Source organism: Copadichromis virginalis, linkage group LG12, assembly GCF_057382275.1.
Source record: "Copadichromis virginalis isolate Kocher_CV1m ecotype Utaka linkage group LG12, C_Virginalis_male_GT1.1, whole genome shotgun sequence".
NCBI lineage: Eukaryota > Metazoa > Chordata > Actinopteri > Cichliformes > Cichlidae > Copadichromis > Copadichromis virginalis.
In genome coordinates, this window is record NC_140629.1 from 7,422,635 (window position 1) to 7,447,626 (window position 24,992).

General features: G+C 40.9%; 2 protein-coding genes across 7 annotated transcripts; one reads left to right on the forward strand and one right to left on the reverse strand.

The window, feature by feature from the left end:
* Positions 1–1,011: 1,011 nt before the first annotated feature.
* lrp13a (low-density lipoprotein receptor related-protein 13 a) lies at positions 1,012–13,310 on the reverse strand. Its single transcript, XM_085474538.1, has 20 exons — positions 12,788–13,310; positions 12,533–12,688; positions 11,682–11,897; positions 11,331–11,552; positions 10,429–10,644; positions 10,106–10,335; positions 9,471–9,600; positions 8,949–9,139; positions 8,533–8,719; positions 7,226–7,438; positions 6,931–7,114; positions 6,631–6,832; positions 5,913–6,077; positions 5,453–5,653; positions 4,198–4,747; positions 4,000–4,119; positions 3,719–3,826; positions 3,361–3,594; positions 2,894–3,272; positions 1,012–1,226 (listed from the first exon to the last, which is right to left on the reverse strand). Exons 1-20 carry the CDS (start codon positions 12,837–12,839, stop codon positions 1,109–1,111), a joined length of 4,074 nt encoding a protein of 1,357 aa, XP_085330664.1. The 5' UTR covers positions 12,840–13,310; the 3' UTR covers positions 1,012–1,108.
* Positions 13,311–13,332: 22 nt separating this feature from the next.
* Positions 13,333–24,601, forward strand: LOC146696418 (SMAD family member 2). Of its 6 annotated transcripts, none has more exons than XM_085474539.1 (11): positions 13,333–13,473; positions 15,429–15,843; positions 17,025–17,114; positions 17,325–17,518; positions 17,638–17,772; positions 17,883–17,957; positions 19,443–19,496; positions 19,975–20,187; positions 20,327–20,464; positions 20,889–21,033; positions 22,293–24,601. In XM_085474539.1, the coding sequence occupies exons 2-11, from the start codon at positions 15,608–15,610 to the stop codon at positions 22,414–22,416; spliced, it is 1,404 nt and encodes a 467-aa protein (XP_085330665.1). In that variant the 5' UTR covers positions 13,333–13,473; positions 15,429–15,607; the 3' UTR covers positions 22,417–24,601. The 6 variants fall into 6 exon arrangements, with proteins under 6 accessions (XP_085330665.1, XP_085330671.1, XP_085330667.1 ...); XM_085474545.1 differs by having other exon boundaries at positions 17,883–17,945; XM_085474541.1 differs by lacking the exon at positions 13,333–13,473 and adding an exon at positions 13,509–13,565.
* The last annotated feature ends 391 nt before the right edge of the window (positions 24,602–24,992 follow it).

Sequence of the window (24,992 nt, forward strand, 5' to 3'; positions counted from 1 at the left end):
CTCAATTTTAGTTCAGTATCTGTCCATTTTTAGAAGATTTTGTTTCCTTAGCTACGAGCCATTCAAGAGTTGAAAACACCTACACAACAGAAAATGTAGCAAAATACCAGTTTTGTTGTATTGTAAGGCACATTGTTACTAACAGCTTGTTGCCCCCCCCCCAAAAAAAAAAAAAGTAATTTCTTTAGTTGAATCTACAAAAATAAAATGCTAAGGACAAAAGTTTGAGAGGCGTACATTGTAGTTTTGCAACAAAAAGCTGCTAGCCAGAAACTGGACATAAATCAACATGGTGTGTGACGATGAAAAATGGAAGGAACTGGAGGAGAAAAAAGTGAAAGACCAAAGAAGCCAATCTTTAAAGAAGAAAAGTCTGAGGTATGCCAAATTATACAAGTGGACAGGGAAAATCTGACAATATTCATCAATGAGTGACAAATCAAACTGCTGTCAATGTGTATGCTGGTAGTAAGGAGAAGAGTACAACAGTGTTTGTAAAACAGAGGCTCTGTCATGGTTTCGTGCTACATTTCAGCCAGTGTTTGAGAGCTTGTCCAAAAAAAAAAAAAAAAAAAAAAAAAAAAAAAAAAAAAACCCACAGAATTATGAGGAAAGTACAGTCAGATTTTGACAATGATCATGTGTCACACCAAATACTGACGTTTAAGTTTGCTAGAATTCTACAAACAATGTCTTTGCCTCGTATCATTTTTCCTGTGCATTCACAAGTTTCATTATGTCACAGCACCCATTTCCTATGTTCCTAGGAAAATCTTGTGAAATTAGGGCTGGGTCAAGACTTTTGCACCGTAGTTATTTCAGTTTAAGTAATAGTCCCCCCCTTTACACAACTAAAGGTCTTTTAGTCAAAACAAGGCATTAAAGTCAGACTTGCACTCACATTTTACCATCTATTATAATCCAAGTGTTCATGCTTATTCATGTCAAACTTCACAATGATGGTCTAACAGTAAACAACCTGAAATAACATGACAGGAAACTGTGGAAAATGCAGACTGTTTATTTAAAACATCACTTGTTCATAAATCAGCTCGATTCCACAGAGGATACGGCTTCCAACAAAGCAACAAAACGGGAAGCTGCTGGTTTAAGGGAGGTCCACCTCTGGCTTTTCTGCTGAGGCAGTATGGGATGTGGGAATGGTCTCCGCTTTGCTCTCCAGGTCAGTCATGCTCATCTCCTTGCCTGCTGATGGTCCAGTTCCCCTGCAGCAAGAACATGTTTAATTCTGTGATGCAGAAAAGCTCTGTTCTCAAACTGTAGAGACACCAAGTTATTTTCGCTAAAAGTCTGAATAAGAATCAAGTTCCTGACTTTGTTTTTAAATGAAAATGATGCACCATCCATAACCACACTAACTTGGCAAAAATTAGATTATCCAAACGTAACAGCATAGTCTAGACTGGATAATTGAATAAGTGAATTACTATGCAAATTGTGCTGAGATTCATGGCCCAGAGACTGAAGCCTGCTCACTTTTCTTATAAACCATGTTGGATTTTTTTCTCTCAAATATTATGGTAGCAACACTACATTGCATTGGTTCAGTAGCAGACAAATGGACAGGACAAACATTTTTACTCCCGTTGACATCATTCCAAGTGGTTACGCCCAGTTTTAGCTTTGTAGTCACAGGAAAATATCCTAATGCAAAGATACTGTATATGGAAGGTGGGCAGACCATATAAGAAATGGAACCTGCTATCATGAAATCACCACTTGGTTTATGAAGTCTCATATGAAACCTAAGATGTGCATTTTTTGTTTTGACCATCTTGGCATTTTCATTGTACAGTGGTCCACCTTTCCCAGCTTCAGTGATTTTTTTGCAATTTTGCATGTTTTTTTATTTTTTATTTTATTTTTACAGTGCGATGTCCTGATCGGCTGTAGGCCATTCTCAATCTCCTCCGTGCCATGTCTCCTGCACAGTTCAGAATGCGTTCAGCTTGTCAAATTCTCATAAATCTTGGAAGTGCTGTACTGTATGTTTGCAAGTTTTCTGACAAAACGTTTTGCAGCGTCAAAGGCAACCGTGGGTGCCTTTGGTTTCATTCTATAATACTGGACTTATTGTTCTACGAATGTATGAACTTTTCTCTCTTGTTTAAATACTCTCAAAGTGTGAAAATGTTCATGCCTGTCTGAGAAAAGTGTATAAAGTGTGTAGTGAGGGGGTTTTATGACCTTAAAACAAATAAAAATAAAGTTGGCTACTTCACGGATTTCACCTATCGCGGGCTATTTTTAGAACTCAACTCCCGCGATAAATGAGGGACCACTGTACAATGAAAATAAAGGCTTATTCTATTCCATTTTGAAACCAGATGTGCCGACTAAGGGATTGATATGGCATTTTAAAACCCACACGCTTGAGATTATTCCAAATCCAAACAGATTTTTCACAAATGGACATCCGTTCTTGCAGATCACCACTATCCTTGTTTGCTGTATATGCTTAATTGAGAGCCAATAGAACTAACCTCCAATTAAACAGATTTCAAGTTATAAAATCAATATAGTAATAATATTTTAACCCACATCTAATAACGTTGATATAAATGCCATCCTGAGCGTTAGCATTCTGTTGCTAGCATTTCACACCATATAGCCACTGTGCCCAAGTCTTAGAGCTGCTATTAGAAGAGCTGTAAAATAATTATCACATCAAACCACCAGTAGGTTAATGTGTGCAAATGCTTCCCAGTAAGGTGTACAAAACTAAACATTGCTGCAACCCAAGGACACCATCTATTGCAAAGGGACAAATGTTGCCAAGTCTTGTAGCCCACCCACACCAAAACCCACGGAGAGAGAGAGAGCAAGGAAAAAGTTAAATTTGAGATTTAAATAAAGAAAAAAAACAAAAAACCTTAAGTTGGCACTCTTCTTCCTCTTCACCAGCACTATTACAACAATGATCACAACTGCTGCACAGAGACCCACGGCAGCGTAGACAATGGGACCCTGCATGGTTTTCACGAGCCGGTTTTCACAGGAATCACCGCTGTAGCCCAGTGAACACACACATGTAGCAACTCCCTTCGTCTCTACACAGTGTCCGTTACCACTGCAGCGCCTCTGGCTGCACTGCTGGGCATCCAGGTTCACATGTTGAATGCTGACATTCAGTGTTGTGTTCAGACCTGTGACTTGTGAGACAGGAGAGACACTGGAAGGAGGAGGAGGAGAACTGTGAGGTTGAGTGGGAGCCAAGACCTCAGCTCCTGGGCACTGCTGGGTGCCAACACCTTTATGAAAGGGGGAAAAAAATAAAATAAAGTTTTAGCCATGGTGCAATCTACAGGAGCAGTTTTAGTCTTTAATTTTGTGTCCCACAGTTCTCATCGGAGTGGTCCGTGCAGTCTGCATGTCCATCGCAAAACTTCTCCACAGGCAGGCATGAGAGGTGATCGAGGCAGGGCCTGCTGCCAGCTGGGCAGTGTTGCTCTGGGCTGCACTGAGTGGCATTCAGAAGGATGTGGTCATAAGAGCACTTGCATGTGCGACTTGTTGGGGTGGCGAGGCACAAGTGCTCACAGTTCCCATTGTTTTCTGTGCATGGGTTAGAGCCTGATGAAATCAAGCAGATAATTAGGTATGAGGTAGTTTGGTTTTTTTGTACATGACATGTAGAAACATCTTTAAAAAGGGCAGGTTAGCCTTTCCAGGTGTTCCGTTTGTGGTTCTTACATACCCATCTGACTCCGTTTGCTGAATGCCTTTAAGCCGACCACTTGTGTGCCAACCTCAAACCATAATTTCTTATCCTGCTGAGCGTCTTTGTACCAGAGTTGGGTCTTGTCTGAAGGAACAAAAAGGTCAGTTGTACCACTAAATTATACTCAAAGATGTTGATTCCTGTGGAGCCATTATCCATGTTATGAAGTAGTCATTTACCAAAGCTGCTCGGGCCAAGATGTCATTTGAATTTTAGGAATTATAGTCAGTTATTACAGTACATGCTTGGACTCTTACCAGTGACTGTAATCCAGAGGAGGATGTTGTCACTTACAGCCACAGCAGCCAGGCCGTCATCAACCTTCAGCTCTGTATATCCAGATCCATCAATCAGGACAGAGCCAATGGTCCCCAAACCTGAGAACATTTGACTCAAGTCATTAAGAGAACAACCTATTGGAACAACAAAACTAAAGTAAACTAGTGTCAGCTTACTCGTGTCAGCCCAGAAAATGTTATCCCCATTATTAGAGAAGACCAAAGATGTTGGTTGGACAGCATCCTTCCACACCACACTTTGCTCACCACCATCCATGCTGGCGCACACTATTGTAGCCGTGCTGCCCGTAGCCTCCAGATCCATATTCGTGAAACAAACTCTTCCACTGGGTGGGTGAAGAGCAATCGAACCCACTCTGTTGATCCCCTCCTTTATGAGAATGGCTGTGTATGTGCCTGTGACAGCAGTGACCTGCAGGTGGGGCTGTTTGTAACTGCTCCAATAAATGTTGAGTGTTATCCAGTCGACTGCCATGGCAGTGACGGCGTCATCCAGCAGCTCAAGAAGCTGGCCCTGAGACGTCAGGAGTGAGTCCTTCAGCCTGAAAGAGCTGAGTGAAGAAGTGGCATCATCTGTCACAAATAGAGTGCGTTCCTTGAGGATGTAGTCCATGAGATTGGCTTTGTTCACGCTCGGTATCTGCAGGGCCAGATGCTCGGGCCAGCCCTTCAGCTCGGCTGTGGTGTGTTGGGACTGCAAGTAGATCTACAGAGATTGCTGGGATTAGAGTCTTTATATAATAATTAAGCATTTATATAAAAGTCTTTCCATTTTTAATGGCATTACTCGATTAGTGATGTAGCTTGCTGTGTGATACAGCCTGTCCAGAAGGGCAGGGGTGGAGTTTGCTTCACTTTTGAGTGAAGTTCTGTTTTAACAATTAGTTTAGAGCAGAGCAATTTGCCAAGTAACCTTAATAGCATTTCCTAATAAATGCATCTAAATCCAGTTAGTATTTGTCCAATGACAATCTAATGTTTGCTTCTGTTCATCACCAAAGTTGACTTTAGAATCAAACAAAGAAGATGTGAATGAAGTGCATACTTTCAGCTGTGATTCAAGAAGTCTTCAAAGTCAAAATTCTAATTTTACTGTGGTGGTGTGCAGACGCAAAACAGAATGCTCAAGAGCCCAAAACCAAGGATACACATAAAGGAAAGCTGCATCAGTTATTTATACACCATTTCTAAAGCAAAAAAAAAAAAAAAAAAAAAAAAAAAGGATGCATTTTATACGTGTGTGTGTGTGATCAGTTTGATTTTGTCCTCTTTCAGAACCCAATTCCCACTTTGAAAGTTTCTACCCAGAGCAGATTGTTCCAATTTATCAGACATTTGAGTTGCATATCCATATACAGCATATTCTGCCAATGCAGGTTACACTGAGTAAAATTAAGGCGTTTAGCAAAACCTGAGTGACACTGGACAGAGACAGCAACAGCAGAAATGCCGAATTGACCAGGTTGGAGCAGTTGAGGTCATCCTCTGCCAGCAAGAGACCAGGGGGACACTTGCACACAGCCCTGGGCCCAGGAGCAAGCACACACATGTGGGAACAACCCATCTTCTTGCAGGGGTTCACAGTGCCCATCTGGAGCATTGGGTGGATGATCTAAAAGAAGAAAAAACTTCTAAGCCTGTTTGTAACATTTTAAATTAAAACTCTTCAGCAAGCTTTCCAGGACTAACCATTAGGGTGTGCCCAAAAACTTCTTAATTGCTTCCAACACAAAAAAAATAAAAAATAAAATAAAAATCTTCAAACATAATGGAATAGCTTTGTATGAGCACTTAACACATGAAAGGATCCAAAAATTGTACATTATGCCACCCCATTTCCTAACATGTTTTAATTCAACATCACTCCTTACCTTCACAGCAAAAGGCTGTCTGGGCCTTTTCAGCACAACTTGATGGTTTTTACCAGAGATTTTATGAGCAGCCTGCACCACTCGTTTCTTGGCATCAGACCAGTAGAGCATGTCATTGAACACTGCCACAGAAAAGGGGTTTGTGGTCTCCTTTATCTGTAGAATCTGAAAACGGCATTTATATTATTTTACATATATACACACACACACACACAAAAGGGTATTAGTCACCAGTTAGGTTAGACATTTTTCATTGCTACACAAAAATCATCATCTCTATATTCTTGAGTCATTTAGGGAAAAGACTTCCGTATGTAGTGCTGACATGAGACAGTTTTCCAATTTCATTGAACAATGTATGACTGCGCAATGACAATAAAGAGGTATCTTATCTAAAGTGATATTTTTAGTTATGGAAGGAGAGCGTGATAACTAAGAGGTTTGGAAAGAAAAGCATCTGGACTTCTTTAAGTCGATTGAAGAAGCTTCTGCCTCTGAAGAAGCTTCTGCCTCTGAAGAAGCTTCTGCCTCTGAAGAAGCTTCTGCCTCTGAAGAAGCTTCTGCCTCTGAAGAAGCTTCTGCCTCTGAAGAAGCTTCTTCAGAGGCTTTTCTCTTCAAGCTCCTTCGACTACGATGACTGAGAGCCTTCACAGACAGAGCTTGATAACCTTTACGCTAGAACGGCAGATTTGGGATAGGTTAAATAGATACATTTTACCCTAATGTCGTCGCCATCCAGAGTTGCAGATCCAATCGCCTTCAGTCTTTCATCTGTCCAGTAGACCCTCTCAGAGACTGCATCTACAGCCACACCACCCGGCCAGCCCAAACTCGAGTTCACCAGTGCCCTCCTCTCTGACCCATCCATCCCAGCACGCTCAATCTTCACTACATTACCAATCTCTGTCCAGAACATCAGCCTGATGAAATAAGAGACCACGAATGCCGCTTACTGCAAAAACTGAAACAGTTCTGTCTTTTTTTTTTTTTTTCTTTTTTTTTTTAAATTCATATCAACCCTTTTTGTGGTAGCAGGGCAAGAGAGCGGGGCTGATCCAAGTCTTCATCCAAGATGATGCTTTGGTACAGTGAGCTTGCAGAGGCTGCTGCCAATCTGATGGCAGCAATATAACTCTTCACCCCATTGATCCAGTACAGATTCCTCCCGACCCAGTCCACAGCTATAGAATCAGCCTGAACACCTGTGGAAACAAGTGGCATCTTGTTTCCACAGGTGTTCCGTGATACAACTTTCAGACATGAGTAAACTGACATTCCTCTGAATGCTCCAGCCACATTCGAGTTGTACGAACCTTTAATCAGACTTCCTGTCATCTTCTGATCTAGAGAAGACCACATTATAGCAGCCATCTCCAGACTGACCCAGAAGACCTTCTGACCTTTCCAGTCATAGTCTAGAGACAAGACTGCCTTCTTTGCAGAAGAGGGCAATGTAACCAAGCTGTGACTACGCAAGCCATACAAGTAGATATCCGTTTGGATTGAGGACAACAGCAGGGGCTCACCTGAGGGATAAGAAAATGATCATAATGCATAAGTTATTCGACACTGAGGTTTTTTTGCTCCATTTCACCTTTTTAATGTTGATTTAAAAAAAATATAAGACTCAATAAATGTGAGCAAAATCTTGTGAAAAGGCAGGGGAGAGTCTTTCAGCAGAATGGCTAGATTTTTGTAATGCTATTAAACACATGATTTTGTGGTTTACATATTTGCCTGACACACAAAAGATGCCAGTTTGAGGAGAGCAGGAAGTGAGTCCCTCAGAGGGTTGTATCAGGAAAGTCCTCCAGATAAAAATCAAATATGCAGATCCATCTGCTGTTGTCACCTCTTCTGACTAAGGAAGCAGCTGAAATAAGCTTTTGTATAAGGACATTACAAAAATAAAAATATTTCACCAACTGTGAGCCCACTGCTTCTCCTCCCTCTGATCCTTGCCCTTATTTGGCACGAGATTTCTTTGGGCAGCTCGTGAGCGTGAGAATGAAGTGAAAATGTGTCACACACCAGAAAAATGAGTGTTCCTCACCCTGTATTTACCCCCGCTTCCAGTTTGTGGTCTCCTGCATGTGGCTTAGTGTTTCAACAGACATGCATGCGTACTCGTTAAAAATGAAAATAAATAAAATGGGTGCAAAATGTCCCGCTACCCATATGGAAAAGAAATAGAAAAAGAAAAAAAAAAAAACGTATAAAAGACTTGCATAAGACGTGGCCTACTTCATATAGTGAATCATATAAGGCTTATATGATTTACTCATGAAAGTGGCCACTTTCTCATTACTTTCATGTTGTTTTAGTAAGTATCCAAAACATACAAGTTTCATTTATATAATCTTTCAAGGGCTCTTATCTGTTTTCACTCGTGTGCTTTTCATACAAGTTTCACACAAGACAGATACAAACTTTACATATAAATCTGCTTTTGTCATATTTAACAGAATGTAGCAAGAATGTTATTAATCTTGAAATGGGGCATGGGCAAAAGTCAAACCCATTTGCTTTTGGTGTGGCTGCAGCGTGCTGACATTTTCAACTTTGTCCAGTTCCACTTCAAGAGTGACAACGCCATGCTGTTTATTAAAGGGAGCTTTACCAGTGATTTTGCAGTGGTGTCCATCTGCTTCCATTATAAAGCCCGGCTGACAGTCACATCTGTACGAGCCTGGAGCGTTGATGCATAGCTGACTGCACACACCTGGAGTCTGAACTTCACACTCATCAACATCAGCACAGGCCAGCCCATCCTCCATGAGCCTGAAACCTGCTGCACAGCGACAGCGCTAGAAACACCAAATGCAAATCTAACATTTAGATTACTCACTTTGAGTCACTGCAGGCTCATAGCCTTCATATACATCTTTACTGAATCAACAAAAGGGATCATTTATCCAGAACAATCAGACTTTACATGGCAATATTGCTACATACACCCTTCACTCCATTTTCAGGCACCGTCTCTGCTGGGTAAATTTGATCGAGCACACAGAATTTTAAAGACAGACTTCTCACCGGTCCCTGAGGTGTGTTATAGCAGCCCTGGGAGCAGTGCATGATATTTTCCTCTGCACAGTCTGTATGGCAGCTTCCTCCCTCATCTGAGCCATCTGCACAGTTTGTCATGCCGTTGCACACCAGGTTTGGATCCAGACACTCCTGACTGCCACACTGGAACTGGTGAGGGGCACATGTTACAGCCGGACCTGTAAACATGAACAGCATTCATGTACACAAGTTTAAGCAGCAGTTTAAATTACATGACTATCCATTTACTACTCTTCAGCTAGAATTTACACATTACAGGCATTTTACAGCTCATATAACTAAACATCCCAATTTGAATTAAAGAATTGGGACAGTCTCATTTTGCAAATAGAATATTCTCAGACAAACATCGACATATTTTATGTCCTCTTTTATACTATGTGCTAAACAGATATAGCAGGTGGTAAAACTGGAATAAGATAAAGACCCTTACTGCTACAAGTTTTCACATTGATGTTTAATTCTGTGAATAATTCTAAATTTACTCACATTCAGTCTCGTCACTGCCATCATTGCAGTCCTTCATGCCATCGCACAGCCAGGCTTTAGGGATGCACTTGGTCTTGGATTTGCACAACCACTGGAACTCTCCACAGTTCACTGGAGCCACAGGACAATCCTGAAAGTCCAATTAAATTTTAATCATCTAAACATGCACTTTACCACTTCACTCCTGATCATGGAGGGAGAGAGAAAAAAAAAAAAAAAAAAAAAAAAAAAAAAAAAAAAAAACTGCAGGAGGCCAGCTGAACATTTAGCCCATCAGAGGACATGCAGCAGTTTTAAAGGAGAGTAAAGTACTATTCAACAACATGCAGAAACCCTGCTTCATGTCTTCTGAACCTGACATCTAAACTGTCAGAGGAAGAGGGGCATGACAGTAATACACCAACATCGATGTACACTGCAGCTAACATCTAATGTCTGGTTTTATTTACAATGATTTCCCCTTCATTTATCCACAAACAGGACCTGAACTAAAAAAAAAAAAAAAAAAAAGAAAAAAAAAAAAAACACACACACACACACACACACACACACACACACCCCAAATCATTTTTAAAAGATTTTTTATGGTTGCTCCTCAAAGTTTAGCATGCATGAAGCTGCTTTTTAGCATCCACCTTCTCATCAGTGCCATCTCTGCAGTCCTGGTCTCCATCACAGATCCACTCCTGCACTAGACACTCCTTGCTCTGGGGACAGCGAAGTTTGGTCTTGCAGGCTGGCACTTTGGTGCAGTCTTCTTCATCCGAACGGTCCCGGCAGTCTGGGTGACCGTCGCAACGCATTGCGGCCAACACACACTGGCCGCTGGTACACTTGAACTCTGTGTCACTGCAGTCCTCCTTTTCTATATTGACAAGAGGGAGGCAAACAAAGCATTAAAGATTACTCATATGCAAGCAAAGCTGAAACCAGGTAGGACATTAGTATGCCCACATACCACACTTTGCCTCATCACTGCCATCAGAGCAGTCACTTTCCCCATCACAAAGGAAGCTACTGGGAATGCAGCGGCTTTTGTTGTCGCATTGATGAGAACAGCCCTCCATGTACTTTGTGCATTCTGCTTCATCCGAGCGGTCCTGACAGTGAGGTACACCATCACACACCTGGCTCTTCTCAATGCACATCCTTCCATGGGCACACTGGAACTGGTCTACAAAGGACAGATTGTATAATGATTTTTTATTATGTTCACATTAATCTCTCACTTGGGCTCAGGCTTGTAGTGCATACATCTGTAAATCTACAAACACATAGACCATCCTACTGCATACACATTAGATTGTTTGTAACTGTCCAGCTTATCTGCTGATACAAATATCATCTGGCAGTTTGAGCTTCAGTTACAATAAGAGATTTTAATCCTAAATTCCACAGTTAGGTCTACATTTATTGATCTGCATATAGTGCCCTGGCTCCATGTAATGTCAGAGTTTGCAGTGGCAATGCTGGGGGGCTCAGCTCCCAATCATAATGTCATATATGCAGTGCCTTGTAATTATCTGTGTCATGAAATTACCTCAGCATCGTCTTTCTGCCGCAGGAACAAGAGTTATTAGACTGTTAATGACAAACCTGGCTCTGTGAGAGTACACTGTAACATCATGACATCATCAACACTGGATATCTAGCCTGTTTTCATTCCATCCTGTCATCTATAGAAAAGTTAGAAAAATATAACTTAAGAAAATACTATCGCTATAGTAATTTTTAGGGGTGCTCTGATAGTAAAAAGCCAAAGTGTCAACTGGCCATGCACCAATACTGATGTGAAACTAGTGTTGCTCACTAGATGGCAGTAAAGCCATATTAATAACAAGCAGATGACAAACAGGTTACCCTTTTCACAAGACGATGAGCATTTTGCCTCATCTGAACCATCTCTGCAGTCTGCTTCACCATCACAGAAATAGTGGTTCTGGATACACTCCGAGTTGTCACTGCATGGTATGAAGCCGAAAGAACACTTAATGGGGTGAGAAGAGGTGGACTGTTTAGAAGGGCCAACCAAGACTGTAGGCACAGAGGTTGTAATGGTCTCTTCTTCCTTTTTGTCTTCTCCTGGATACATAATAAAAATAAAATACAGCAGGGAAAGCATTATAATTCAAAACCAAAAAAATAAACAAATGCACAAGTCAAACATAAAAACGAGTGTCAATTCAGTACTATAAATACATCAGAAGGTACCACAAGTGGCTTCATCTGTGCCATCTGTACAGTCCTCCTCGCCGTCACACAGGAAGTTTGCAGGCAGGCAGCGGGTCTTGTTGTCACAGTGATGAACACAGCCCCTCATTAGCGTCACGCACTGAAGCTCATCAGAGCGGTCCTGACACTGAGGTACACCGTCACACACCTGGCTCTTCTCGATGCACATCTTCCCATGGGCACACTGGAACTTATCTGCTTGTGTGCAGGCATTACAGGTGTTACAGTCACATGCACAATCGTAGTTCTTCATAAAACATAGTACCATAATAACCCCAATAGAGCACCTTGTCTCCAGAATTCTGGTTTACTTGTGGTATTTAAAAGTACAATAGGAGGCAAAGCCTTCAGCCTTTAGGTCCCTTATCTGTGGAACCAGCTCCCAGCTTGAATTCAGGAGATAGACACCCTTTCTACTTTTAAGATTAGGCTTAAAAGTTTCCTTTTTGATTAAGCTTAAAGTTAAGGCTGGATCAAGTGACCCTGAATTCTCCCTTAGTTATGCTGCACTAGGTCTAGGCTTCATTGAGTGTTTCTACTTCACTCACCATGCATTTAATCATTAGTTATTATCTCTGGCTCTACATCCCCTCACCCTGAACTGTTTGTGGCAGATGGCTGTCCCTGAGCCTGGTTCTGCCAGTGGTTTCTTCCTGTCAAATAGGAGTTTTTCCTTCCAGCTGTCACCAGGTGGTTACTTCTAGGGGGTAATCTGGCTTCCCCTCAATTATTGTATGGTCTTTATTTGTGCTTTCATGTGCTTGCCGTTGTGATCTTCAACTACTGCTGCTACTCAATTTGTCTAATCTAACATACACACTGTCTCATACCTTTGCTGCATGATGTTTCACAATCCTCTTCATCTGAACCATCCATACAGTCCCGCTCTCCATCACACAGATACCTGTAGAGCACACAGTCTGAACCATCTCTGCACAGTTTAGAGTCCCGGGTGCAACTTCTGAGACCACTTCCAGCAGAAAGAACTACATGAATTAAGTTGAGAGAAAAAGGACAAAAAAAAAAATGTAGTCACTGCAAAATTAGAAGGTCTAGAAAAGCAGTTTTGGTAGCCCCACACTCACCCTGTAAGGAGTCTGATAATAACACCAGAAAGAGAAACAAACATCCACCCATTGCCACAAAAAACAAACACAGGCCAAAAGAGGTGGATAGATGTAGCGTTTTATAATGACACCAGCTGAAGCCAATATAACCTAATTGAACACCTGCCTGAGGGGAGGAGCTATTGGTTCTGACTAAATTTTCAGCAAACCTGATAGCTCTAAAGATACATTTTCATAAATAAGCCGGAGTGAAAAATAAAACTTATCCTATTTTTCAATTTACTATTTAATTTTGTTGGGAAAATGTAAATAATGATAACCCAAGTAATAAAAAAAATGCTGCTATGAACCGGTTTTGCTTTCAATCCTCCGTAAACGATGACAGATATAAACACATGCTGTCAAATAAACAAAGAAGATTGTCAAGGACAAGAGCCAGTATTCAGTTACGTCTTCGTCCGATCCTCCAATCACGTTTTTGATAGGTGGGCCTAATCGCTTGCCCGTAGCCAACAGGTTTGTTGTGTTGTTCCGGTCTAGCTAACATAGCTAACTAGCTTGTGTAGCATTGGTGGCAAGTTGAGAAGAGCCTTGTCAAAATTAGCTGCAGTACAGCAGCGTTCATGTATTTTTATGTCACCAAGGCGTTTAGAGAGGCGCACATCTCTTCCTCGGAAACTGGAAGCTGGAATTTTCAGACTGGGGTAATTATTGGAACGTTTAGAGCGGCTTTCTTGACTTTGAAGCGTGTTGTTTTGTGTGGGAGATGTAGCTCCGGTAGCCAGCGGGAGACAGGGTCAGTTTGGAAGAGTTCGTCCAAGATGCTAGCTCATTTTACTATGTTTGAGTAAAAGACACAGAGAACGGGTAGCTTTATTCAACTGATGGACTACATTGTGTATACCCTTATGGTGACATTTTGTGAGATTGGATAAATTGTGTCTTATCTGTATTTGACTGCCTGATGGTAGGTAGAAAAGTAGCGCGACTTGACTGTTGCGCATAGGAGGCTGTTTCGTGGATCACAACAAAAGGATTTTTGGTAACAAGCTGGCAGCTAGCTTGCTTAAGCTAACGTTAGCTGCCTTAGCTAGATTATGAATTCTCCGTAAACTACCTATCGTTTATTGAATTTCATTATCTGTGGCTTTTATTTGCATTTCGCTCTTTGCTTGATTTATTACAGAAATTCACAAGCTAGCTCTGATAAACTGATTTGGTGGTGACTTGATCCAGGCAGGGCCCCTATCAGGCAGCTAGCAGCCGGCCTTCCAAAGCCAGTCAGTGTTAGCACTAACTGGCTGTCACAAAATGCTCTCACATTGATTTGATATGATTCACAGCGCCCTTTAACAGTTTGTCGTGCTAGTTTCTGGGCACGGAAGAGACACACCCGGTCTGCTAACTTCATTGTTTTGCAAGCTAAATAGTTGAGGTGCCAGGCAGTGTTTGACTAGCTAACATCAGGTGGGCATTTCTTTACTTCACACAAGAGTCAGTGCTGCTGACAAAACGGTCCTGCTTATTTCTTTTTGAAGTAACGGTGTCTAGTACAATAGTGTGCAAAAGGCTTAAGCCCGCCCCCATTTCTTAACATTTTTCTTTTGTTTTTTAAGTGGTTTTGAACAGTAGTTCTCCGAGCTTTCTGAGGGTGTTTCAAAGGTTTTCTTTGGATATTGGCTCCCTTTTTACTCATTTTCAGCCTAGACCCTGTCCCGTTGTTTGTTAAACCATTCTCACTGACCTATGACTCATTCATACATATTTGTATCTTAAGTGATGCCTAAAGTGTATCTTTAGGCAGCCTCATAACACAACTTGTTCCCATTCCTTTAGTTAAATATTTGAGAAATGCAAAAGATGACTTGCCAGCATAAACTAGTATTAAGTAGAAATAGCTGTGGTGTGCCACATTACACAAGAACTGGACTGGAAATCAGTGGCAACAGGTTTTATGGAGTGGTGAATTCAAATTCGAATTTCTTTTTGTTTATATCAATAAATACAGATATGGCATATTGGTGAGCACCTACAGCAATTTGTAAAACATGGTGGAGGCTCTGTCATGGCTTGGGGCTACATTTCCACTAGCAGTGTTTGGTGTCTTGTCAAAACCGGTGAAATGACAGGCATTAAAAAGTACCATCAAGAGCAAATCTGACTGGTTGCTGCTTAATTTTACAACATGACAGTGATCCCAAACACACTGCCAGTGCAGTAAAACCATTTCTGGTTATAAAAACACACACTGGAGCAAAGTCAGTCATGGACTGGCTTCCACAGATCCTTGACTTCAGCATTATTGAACAAGCATAGGATCATCTTGAGAGAGAACAGAACAAAAGGCAGACAAAATCCAAAGAATACCATCAAATGTCCTTCGGGAATCCTAGAGAATTATTCCCGAAAAATACTTAAAGACCCTAAAGGTTTTTGCCTTATAAACTGTATTTCATTTATGTTTATGTTTGCACACATTTTAGTTAATCGCTACACTTATTTCCCAGTTTCCTAGAAAAAGTATAAAGACATGAAGGGTATCTCAAGACTTTAGCGTTTCACTGTATATGCCTGCCTGTTATTTTTATAAGCTTAAATGCTGTTGTTTTTCTGTAGTTTTTTTTGTAATGATGTACTTTGTGTATGCCTGTCTCCCAAGGTGTCCGTCTCTTCTGAGTTTACACTGCTAGCGGTGGAGTTCATCCTGTGACTCAGTGGTCAGTAGAGGGGCTCCTGAGAGCAAGGACCCGAAACTGTAGCTCCCAGTCCCCTCTTGTCTGTGTGTGAGAGAAAACTTGTATTAAGTCCTGTGGAGACTCCTGGCTTGTCCAGCTTAAGATGTCCTCCATATTGCCATTCACCCCTCCTGTGGTGAAGAGGCTTTTGGGCTGGAAGAAATCAACTAGCAGCCCGGGAGGAGCGGGCGGCGCAGAGCAGAACGGACAAGAGGAGAAATGGTGCGAGAAGGCCGTGAAGAGCTTAGTGAAGAAGCTGAAGAAGACGGGTCAGCTAGATGAGCTCGAGAAGGCCATCACCACACAGAACTGTAACACAAAGTGTGTTACCATCCCCAGGTACAATAATACTGCTGATTGTTGGTGATTCTGCTTTTTCATGTTTCTGTGACTAAAAGCTTTTATTATATTTGCTGTTAGACAGTTTGCATTAGTCCCATGGGAGAGAAACTCTGAAAGCTCAATTGATGTGGATCTTTGTCAGCCAGCCTTCATGACCCAGACTTTCATTCAGTGGGAACACCGTGTTAACAGACATCTTTCAATGATGTTCCACCAAGTACCACATCAAATGTTTGGATGTCTATAGATAACTGTTTTTTTTATCTCCTGAGAGTTGTTCTAGGACATTTAGGTTTTAGTGATAGAGTGACTGGCTCAGTGTGAATGAAATGGTATCTACGTCAGCTAAAAGTAATGTAATTCAAGCAGCTGTACTTATACTGGTTTGTTTTATAGCGTTTAGTGACTTTGATAGGTGTCACGTTGACATTAGGTTGTTATCATGCAGTTTCCTGCAGTAGAAATTGCTAATAACACAACTTGATATTATGAGCTAAAAGTTTCTGGGGTAAGTGGACTAAAATGGATTTCCAGCTTTGTCTTGAGCCAGACGACTCCAACTTTAAATGTCAGTTTAGAGATCCCACTGCAATCACGAAGTCTAATGCATGTTGTTGTGTATTTTTAGCTTATAATGCGTAGCATCTGTTATTGTCCTGTTATTCAGAAGCAACTACTCTCCATTTGTCTTAATTTCACATTTCTCTGCCCATTTTCTTGTCAGTGTTTTGAGAATGGAAAGGTTTTTTCTTCTTTTTCTTTTTTGCCAAGGTTGCCACCCCTTCTCTTGTGCCACTGTGTTCCTTCAGTGTTTGTTTGAATGTCTCCAGATAAGTTCTGACATAAACAATCATAGTGAAAGAGTTATTTTCAGTGTTTGATACAATGCCACAATGTGAAGAATGCCCTTTGTCTCACTCATTGTGCGTGCTAGCAAATTCCATGTTTGGGTTTTGCTTTTTTTCTCTCCCTTGATTCGGTTGAAAAAGGCTTCTCTTATTTGAAGTTCCCATCTTTCATTTTCAGAGCTGAAATTTGATGTCTTTCTTTTGCCATGAGACTCCAATAAAAGAGGCCTTTTAGTGTTTACATACCCATACTGATATTTCTGAATGAGTCATGTCCCATGTTTATCATTTGTTTTTTGTTTTTGTTTTTGTTGTTTTCTCTGTGTGCAGCAATTGCTCTGAAATATGGGGACTGAGTACACCAAATACGATAGAACAGTGGGATACATCAGGCCTTTACAACTACCCTGACCAAACCAGGTGACTATCTCAACTATTGTGTATACAACTTTGATGTGGGAGAGTTGTCATCATAGTGTTGGAGGTGACGGTTGCTGAGAACATCCTTGTTTCTCGTCAATCCATCTCCATTACCTCTCCTACCTGGCCATATTATGTATCACTCCTCCCCCTCTACCTCCCCTGTGTTCTGCCCCTCTCACCACCATCTCCTGTTTGCTGTTCAATCAGATCCTTGGACGGCCGTCTCCAGGTCTCCCACAGGAAGGGCCTTCCCCATGTTATCTACTGCCGTTTGTGGCGATGGCCAGACCTTCACAGCCACCACGAGCTGCGTGCCATTGAGGCCTGTGAGTATGCCTTTCACCTCAAGAAGGACGAAGTCTGCATCAACCCTTACCACTACCAGAGGGTGGAGACCCCAGGTGAGCCAAATCATGCCGTTTGAATGTGAGAAGTTGTAATGAATGGTGAGCGGCAACATTTTAAAGCCATTTTTCTAAATATGTAAATCTCTTCTGGTAACTTTTCCCCAACACTTCAGTGCTGCCTCCTGTTCTCGTGCCAAGACACTCAGAAATCCTGCCAGAGCTGCCACCTCTAGATGACTACACTCATTCCATACCTGAGAACACAAATTTTCCAACAGGAATCGAACCTCCAAACAACTATATACCAGGTGAGTTTGCTTCTTGTATTTACATCATGTCGGGAAAGAAAATGTGATTTGAGAGAAGACATGCTTTCAAGTTTTGTTCAAGATCACTTTTTTTGTGTGTGTTTCAACAGAAACACCTCCACCAGGCTACATCAGTGAGGATGGGGAGGCCAGTGATCAGCAGATGAATCAAAGTATGGACACAGGTACCCTAGACTAGTGGTCCTCCTTCTTTTCCTGTCTGTCTCACATCACTAGTCAGATGAGTCGCAATAGCTGCAGGTTATACCTGAATGCAGGTTGGAAGGTTGGTGCTTCGATCCCCGCCTGCTCCAGTTTGCATGTCAGAGTATCCTTGGATAAGATACTGAACTCCGATGCGTTCATTGGAGTGTGAATGTTAGATTGAAAAAGCTTGCTTCTATGTATGGGTAAATGAATGAGGCACGTTGTATAGTGTGCTTTGAATGTTCAGGTAGAGTGGAAAGGTTCTATATAAGGACCAGTCACCAGTTCAGTTACCATATATAACTTGTTTGAGTGATTTAAGTTGATAACTGAAGGTACTGAGTTTTGATTGATGATTATAATATTTTCTTAAGATCATTTTTGGGCATTTTTGCCTCTATTGGATGGTAGAGCAGTGAAGATGGACAAGAAAGTAGGGAGAGCGAGAGAAGAAGAAGACATGCAGTAAAGGGCGATAGGTCAGACTCTACCTGTGCTGCTGCACTTCCATGTGTCACGTAGTCACCTGATCTACCTGGTGATTATTTGTCATCATGGATTAGTACCAATGAAATCTGTCCATCAAAGCTCATCCTAGATCAAGTATGCTCATAGTAACACATAGTTTTAGATTGTTGCGTCAAGAGATTACAGTCTTATTCACTTACTGGTTCAAAGGTGAGTTTTTGACTGTACCACGCGCTGGCCTTATCAGGCCACTAAAGTGAGAGCTTGGTGTCATTCAGACATGGGTATGTATATACAACACAGGAAGGCATGAATAAGAACAGTTTTAAAGCTGCTGTTATTGTCAGACACACTGTAGCACCTTGCATCAATCTGTCAGTACTTGTTCTTTATTGAAAGCGTCTTGATTCAGTCCTCCACCTTGATTCTAACTCTTGTGCTTCCCCCTCTGTTTTACCTCGGAGGGTTAAATGTGTCGTATCCTTCAATTTCTTAAAGAGGGTGGCAGGGACAAAATCCAGATTGAATCTTTTTAGATTTTTTTTTTTTTCCACAGAAGCATGAGCAAACATGAGAAAAGCATTTAAAGTTTAAAGTCACAGAAGTTAAATGTTTTATTTTGTAAGATTCTATAGCAGCGCTCGGTGTCTTGTTCTGGAAATGGATGTAAGAATAAAGTAGCTTGGTGTGCTGTTAATGATAACCTCAACTGCAGCAGCGAGCTACTTACTGTTTTATAACTAATCCATTTCACCCTTAGTGCAGTGAAAGAAGCTGTAGCTCAAACTTTATCTTCTCATCTAGAAGATGTACAGATCGAGTGTTATGGCAACAGTAGACAGCATCTCTTCTGTTCACTGTAAAGCAAGCAGATGCGTTTTATGGTATCCTTTTGGCTTTTCTTTGCAAGACAGGCACCAGGTTCATTATAAGATATAATCCACCTTTTTGCATTTTAATGCATCCACACCCATGACTTCTTGTTTTCTGGTTAGGTTCTCCAGCAGAGCTCTCCCCCAGCACTCTGTCTCCTGTCAATCACAGCATGGGTAAGTGTTGTTTTTAACTCAAACAAATTGTGTAACTGAATATGTTAAATCTGACAGAATGGAAGGGAACCATGTGAAAAAAATTAAATTAAATTTGTTATTTTAAAAAAACACAAAAACAAGTGTTTAGCTTATAAAGAACAGGATACATTTTTATTCAGTTATTTGGTGTTTTTTGGCATCGCTCTATGTACAACTGATAATGAAGATTAAAAAAAAAACCAGCATGATGAATTAACAAGTCTGTGTTTGCATACATGAGTGAAGCGAACAAGTGCCGCAGACTTGGCAAAACCTACACATAGGGCGGGGATTTTGCTGGTAATCACAATAATGGTAATAAATTAGTGAGGTGGTGGTTTTGGATGGGTCTTGTGGTTGCCTGTCAGTAGGAAAGCAGACACATCTGTGCATACACAGAGAAAACTTTTCAGTGCTGGTCTTTCGTAACTGATGTGTAGTTTTGCCTCTCCTGCAGACCTGCAACCAGTGACTTACTCGGAGCCGGCCTTCTGGTGCTCTATAGCGTACTATGAGCTGAACCAGCGCGTCGGGGAGACGTTTCACGCCTCTCAGCCCTCACTGACAGTGGATGGATTCACAGATCCATCAAACTCTGAACGCTTCTGCCTCGGCCTGCTGTCTAATGTTAACAGGAATGCCACTGTAGAGATGACCCGAAGGCACATAGGTATGGCACAGCTCAGTATGTGTTAGGAGTGTATAACTGTGTGTAGGAAACCTGTTGCACTTTAAGCCTTCAAAATTACTTTCTTTACATTCACACGATTCAGTATGTCTGAATAACTGGGTTCTATCTGTGTTTACAGGAAGAGGAGTTCGACTCTACTATATTGGGGGGGAAGTATTTGCTGAGTGCCTGAGTGATAGCGCCATCTTTGTCCAGAGTCCAAACTGCAACCAGCGGTATGGTTGGCATCCAGCAACAGTGTGTAAAATTCCTCCAGGTGAGATGTTTAAGAAAAAATACGATGATAAAAGTTTCTCTCTCTCTCTCTTAAAATTGTGTAGCATCCTGCTTTAAGGTGAAAATGGAAATTACACTCCCAGTGTCTCCGCTTCCATAGCAACCTTTCATATCACCTCTGAAAGTCCACTTCTCTGCAATGCACTCAGAATGCTAATTCACAGTATATCAGAATAAAAAGTTTTTAAAGGAGTTCTGTGGGAAAAGAGGAATTTAAAAACTTGCTAAATTAATCAAATCACTAACTGGTGAAGGCCAGCAGAATCATCACAAAAGGTCTGTGTAATTAATAATTATCCACAGCAAAAACAATAACAGACCACTTCCAACCAAAGTCTCATTGTGATTCATCTTTTACCACCAGCAAAAACCGACGGCCCTGTTTTTTCTCTTTGTCCTTTCAGGTTGTAACCTAAAAATCTTTAACAACCAGGAATTTGCAGCTCTGCTGGCTCAGTCAGTCAACCAGGGCTTTGAGGCCGTCTACCAACTCACCAGGATGTGCACTATCCGCATGAGCTTTGTCAAAGGCTGGGGAGCTGAGTACAGGTGAACACTGGTCCAGAAACTGTGGAAATCATGGGATGTAGTCATACTTAATATGTGGAAATTTGATTTGAAACGTTAACAGTTAATCTTAGTGGAGCCTTGTACGCCGAACTTTAGTTGCACCCTATGGTCCTTTGTGGGCCTTATTACTGCAGAGTCATGGAGTAAAAGTAAAGTTTTTCTTCCTCGCTATCAGTTTTGTTCCTAGTGAACTTAATGACTTGACTAATTGATTAATTTATTAGTCAAGCTTGAGGGGACAAATAACAAAGACCAAACAGAGCGTTCATAGAACAGCCGACAATGAGCCCAAGTTAAAGAGTCCAATCTGAGTTTATTCACAGAGCACTTTAGAAAACAGCATAGTTGCCCAAAGTGCTTTCTAATTCATCGTTTTGATGGTCACTGTAGTGGCTATATTAATTTATTAAAGTTCTCTTTCTCTTATATTTAATATAACCACACTACGGACGGACAAGCGCCTGTTTTTATGCGTTGTCATTAGCAACGGTAAAACCATCGCGTGTCCGCTTGTTTATTTTCTACATAAACCTTTCACAATAAAGCTCAAGATCCTGTTGAGACTTTTCAAAATAAACTGAATCACGTGAAAGAGCAGATTATTTACGGATGAAAAGCAACAAAGAGCCTTCAGGTGCTAAAAAATAAACCTTAGATTCAAACGTTAGAACAGGCTTTTCCCCGCAGCACGCCATGTAATAAATACTCACAAAGAAAACGGCGGCCGTTACAACTTATGTTTAAAAATGCATCGGTTAAAACACTCGACTCCAGGTACATGACACGCAGCTGGAAACACGTCACGCAAGAATTTACAGAAAATGTTAAAATTGTGTGATTTATATCGTTATCGGGACGATAGATGTCTTATATTGGGATATGAGATTTTGGTGATATCGCACAGCCCTAGTGGCAAATGTTTTTTTTGGGGTTTTTTGTTTTGTTTTGATGCATACAGTTTGAGCCATTATTAGTGACATCAGCTAATAATGACCTGAACTATTTCCATCACATGGGATGCAAATGGTTCAGGTTATTCCAGGGATGTGTGATCAGATTTTCAAGTAGTTTTTAAGAATTTCAAGTAGAGAGCTGCAAACCGCAACATCCTCTTCCTGTAGAAGAAGTTGTAGAAATGGGTGCTTCACTTAACAAAGCTCATCATAAAGCATCATAAGTCACATGTCGTGAAACATGAAAAGGCTACGTCAGCTCATGAAATTATCTTTATTTTCCAGGCGGCAGACTGTCACAAGCACTCCTTGCTGGATCGAGCTGCATTTGAACGGGCCCTTGCAGTGGCTGGACAAAGTTCTGACCCAGATGGGTTCCCCATCCGCACGCTGCTCCAGTATGTCCTAAAATAGCCCCTCCCCCTCAAAAAAGCCCATTATAAAGCTCGTTAAATTCTAAACATGTGAGTCCTTTCATTTAAAAAAAGGAAATCCCACAGATTGATTTTTCTGTGACATACTTCATAGTATTTGTGGCCCAGTTCCACATCCCTCTTTTAACTTCACATACACACACAGATACAGACTTTTGAGTAAAACAACAACAACAAAAATTGGCACTTTGTTACCCCTCTATGTCATGCACCTTGTTAAAACTGTTTTCCCAAAACCTTAATATTAGATCTATTTGTGGTACAAATAAAATGTATATTGGTTTTTAGTCTGGGAGGTAGAGGAGATACCAAAAATATCTGTGAATAGTTTCTCAGTATTTGAAGATTGCTTGTATAAGTAACATGATTTTTTTTTTTAAAGCCTACCCCAAACATTGTTAACATAAGTTTACTTTTCTCTGGGAAACTCTGCCCCGTCTCTTGCCAGGGGGAGGTGACTTAGTGAAGAAATGATGGCCTTGGTGGCCGTTCCCCTCAAGGAAACGCCACGGTGTTTTTGTTTTGTTTTTGTTAAAAAGTGATTTGATTGTCTTTGCCAGAACACCCCTTCCTCACACACACACGCACACACATACACCTCAGTTGTTTTTTTTGTTTTTAAATTTTATTTTAGTTTTATTTTAAGTCTTGATGGGTGTCGTTATAAGACATTCCTCGTAATGGAGAAAAGAGTGTTGGTTGAATAAATATTTCAAAAACGAAGTGCTAACTCAGTCTGACAAGAGTTTATGATTTTTGTCATTATATGGCACTCTTATGTGTCCTTGGCTTAGTCTAGTTACATCCCCCACTTGAACAGCCTGGTATGGAAGCTGAAGAGGTGGTGGGCCAGGCTTTGCAGGGTGCACTGGGCAGGGACCAGAGAATATCAGCTGTTAATCAAAAAGCTTCTTGTTTTTTTGACAGACACTGGGAGTCCTGGGACTCTCCAAGGTGAAGTAGAGAGCGGTTCACTGGGAGAATTTGAAGGTTTCAATGAATGAATTCATTCTGTTTTTAGCCTATATCCCCATTGTTTTGCTACTTTTGTATTCTCATGTATTTTTATATATAAATATACTTACAATTTCTGTCGTCCACTTTTTATTAAAATAATATTATAAAGACCACAGTTGTTTCCAAAGTGACATGGAGGGCATGGATCATTCCTTATATTTTTTTTTCTCTCCCTCAAAACTTTCTAAGCAGCTCTTTGTCTTGGTTTAAGGAAAAAAAACATCACTGCCACACATGTGCAGCCTGTATCTACCCTTTTTTCTCTTCTGAAAAAATCTGGTGCATTTAAAGTACACTAAAACAGCAACAGATTTGCCTGAAATCAACTTTTCTGTAATGGTTTGAATGATTCCAGTGGCATGTAAAACTTTGTAATGGCCATTTGTTCATTCAGCTCGGCCATTCAGTTCATTCAATTTTATTTTATTTTTTTCCCACCCCCTTTCATTTTTGGAAAAAACACACATGACCTCTTGTAGCCTTCTGGTGCTTACGGCAGGCAGGTTAAGATGAACCAGATATAATTGGCTTTCAAAATGTTACAGGAACGTCGGAAGGAGAGTGTTTATTTTCTCCTGTGAGAGGAGCGAATGTGCCTGCACACTGGGACATTCTGTGTTAGTGTTTGTATCGTACTTGTTCTGTCTATAAAATACAGTATGTACAACAAGACTTTATGGCTTCAACTCATTTTGTGGCTGTTGCGAGTTTAACATGTTCCCGCCCCCAAAATATGTTTACCATATGGCAGTAGTGATTGTACTTTAAGTGCACCTAGTGAAGTTTGGATTTGGGGAACTGAACCAAGTGTTAGGGTCCGGTGTTACATTGTTTTGACTTTGGCCTACAACATATGAATGTGGAAAAAAAAATTTGCATTACAAAAACTGATGTGGACCAGACATGCATATACATATATACATAACAGTAGTACAGTATGTGTGTATTTAACAGTAATCTTTTTGCAAAGCAGTCAGTACAGTAGATGTGGCAGTTGTTTTACCAGTAGAGGGCGGTATTGATAGAGCAGTTCTTTTTCTCTTTTTTTTTTTTTCCTTTTTTTTTCTCTGACCATAAGCTTCTCAGGCGTGCGCATATTATGCAGACTTCATAAAACACTAATAAAGATTTTTATTCTCATGATTCAGCCTCTTGTGTTTCTTAAATCAAGGAGTTGAGAGAATTTGTACAACACTGATTTCCAAGGTCCTGCTATTTGAATCGTCAAATTCAAGTAGAGATCACTAAAGGCAGCTGATGACATTTTCATCAAAGGCAGCTGATGACATTTTCATCAAAGGCAGCTTGTGGAAAGTGGTACATTTCCGTAAGTAACACTCAAATACAAATTGGAGCTGTGCAGCATATAGAGCTAAGTTTGTATGTTCAGGTTATACATGGGGGGAAAAAATAAATTCCACCATTAAATATGTATTTTTTTTAAAACACATTACATGCCTTACGAAGTTATCCACCATGCCAGCCGTGGCATGACCATCAATAATGACATCATAATAACATTATGAGATATTAC

Coding starts and splice junctions, on each gene's coding strand:
- lrp13a (XM_085474538.1), bottom strand. CDS start 12,839: ATGGGTGGATGTTTGTTTCTCTTTCTGGTGTTATTATCAGACTCCTTA. Junction 3,827..3,999: donor CCTCTGGATTACAGTCACTG/GTAAGAGTCCAA, acceptor TTGTTCCTTCAG/ACAAGACCCAACTCTGGTAC. Junction 1,227..2,893: donor AAGAAGAGTGCCAACTTAAG/GTTTTTTGTTTT, acceptor TTCTTGCTGCAG/GGGAACTGGACCATCAGCAG.
- LOC146696418 (XM_085474539.1), top strand. CDS start 15,608: ATGTCCTCCATATTGCCATTCACCCCTCCTGTGGTGAAGAGGCTTTTG. Junction 15,844..17,024: donor AAGTGTGTTACCATCCCCAG/GTACAATAATAC, acceptor CTCTGTGTGCAG/CAATTGCTCTGAAATATGGG. Junction 17,115..17,324: donor AACTACCCTGACCAAACCAG/GTGACTATCTCA, acceptor CTGTTCAATCAG/ATCCTTGGACGGCCGTCTCC.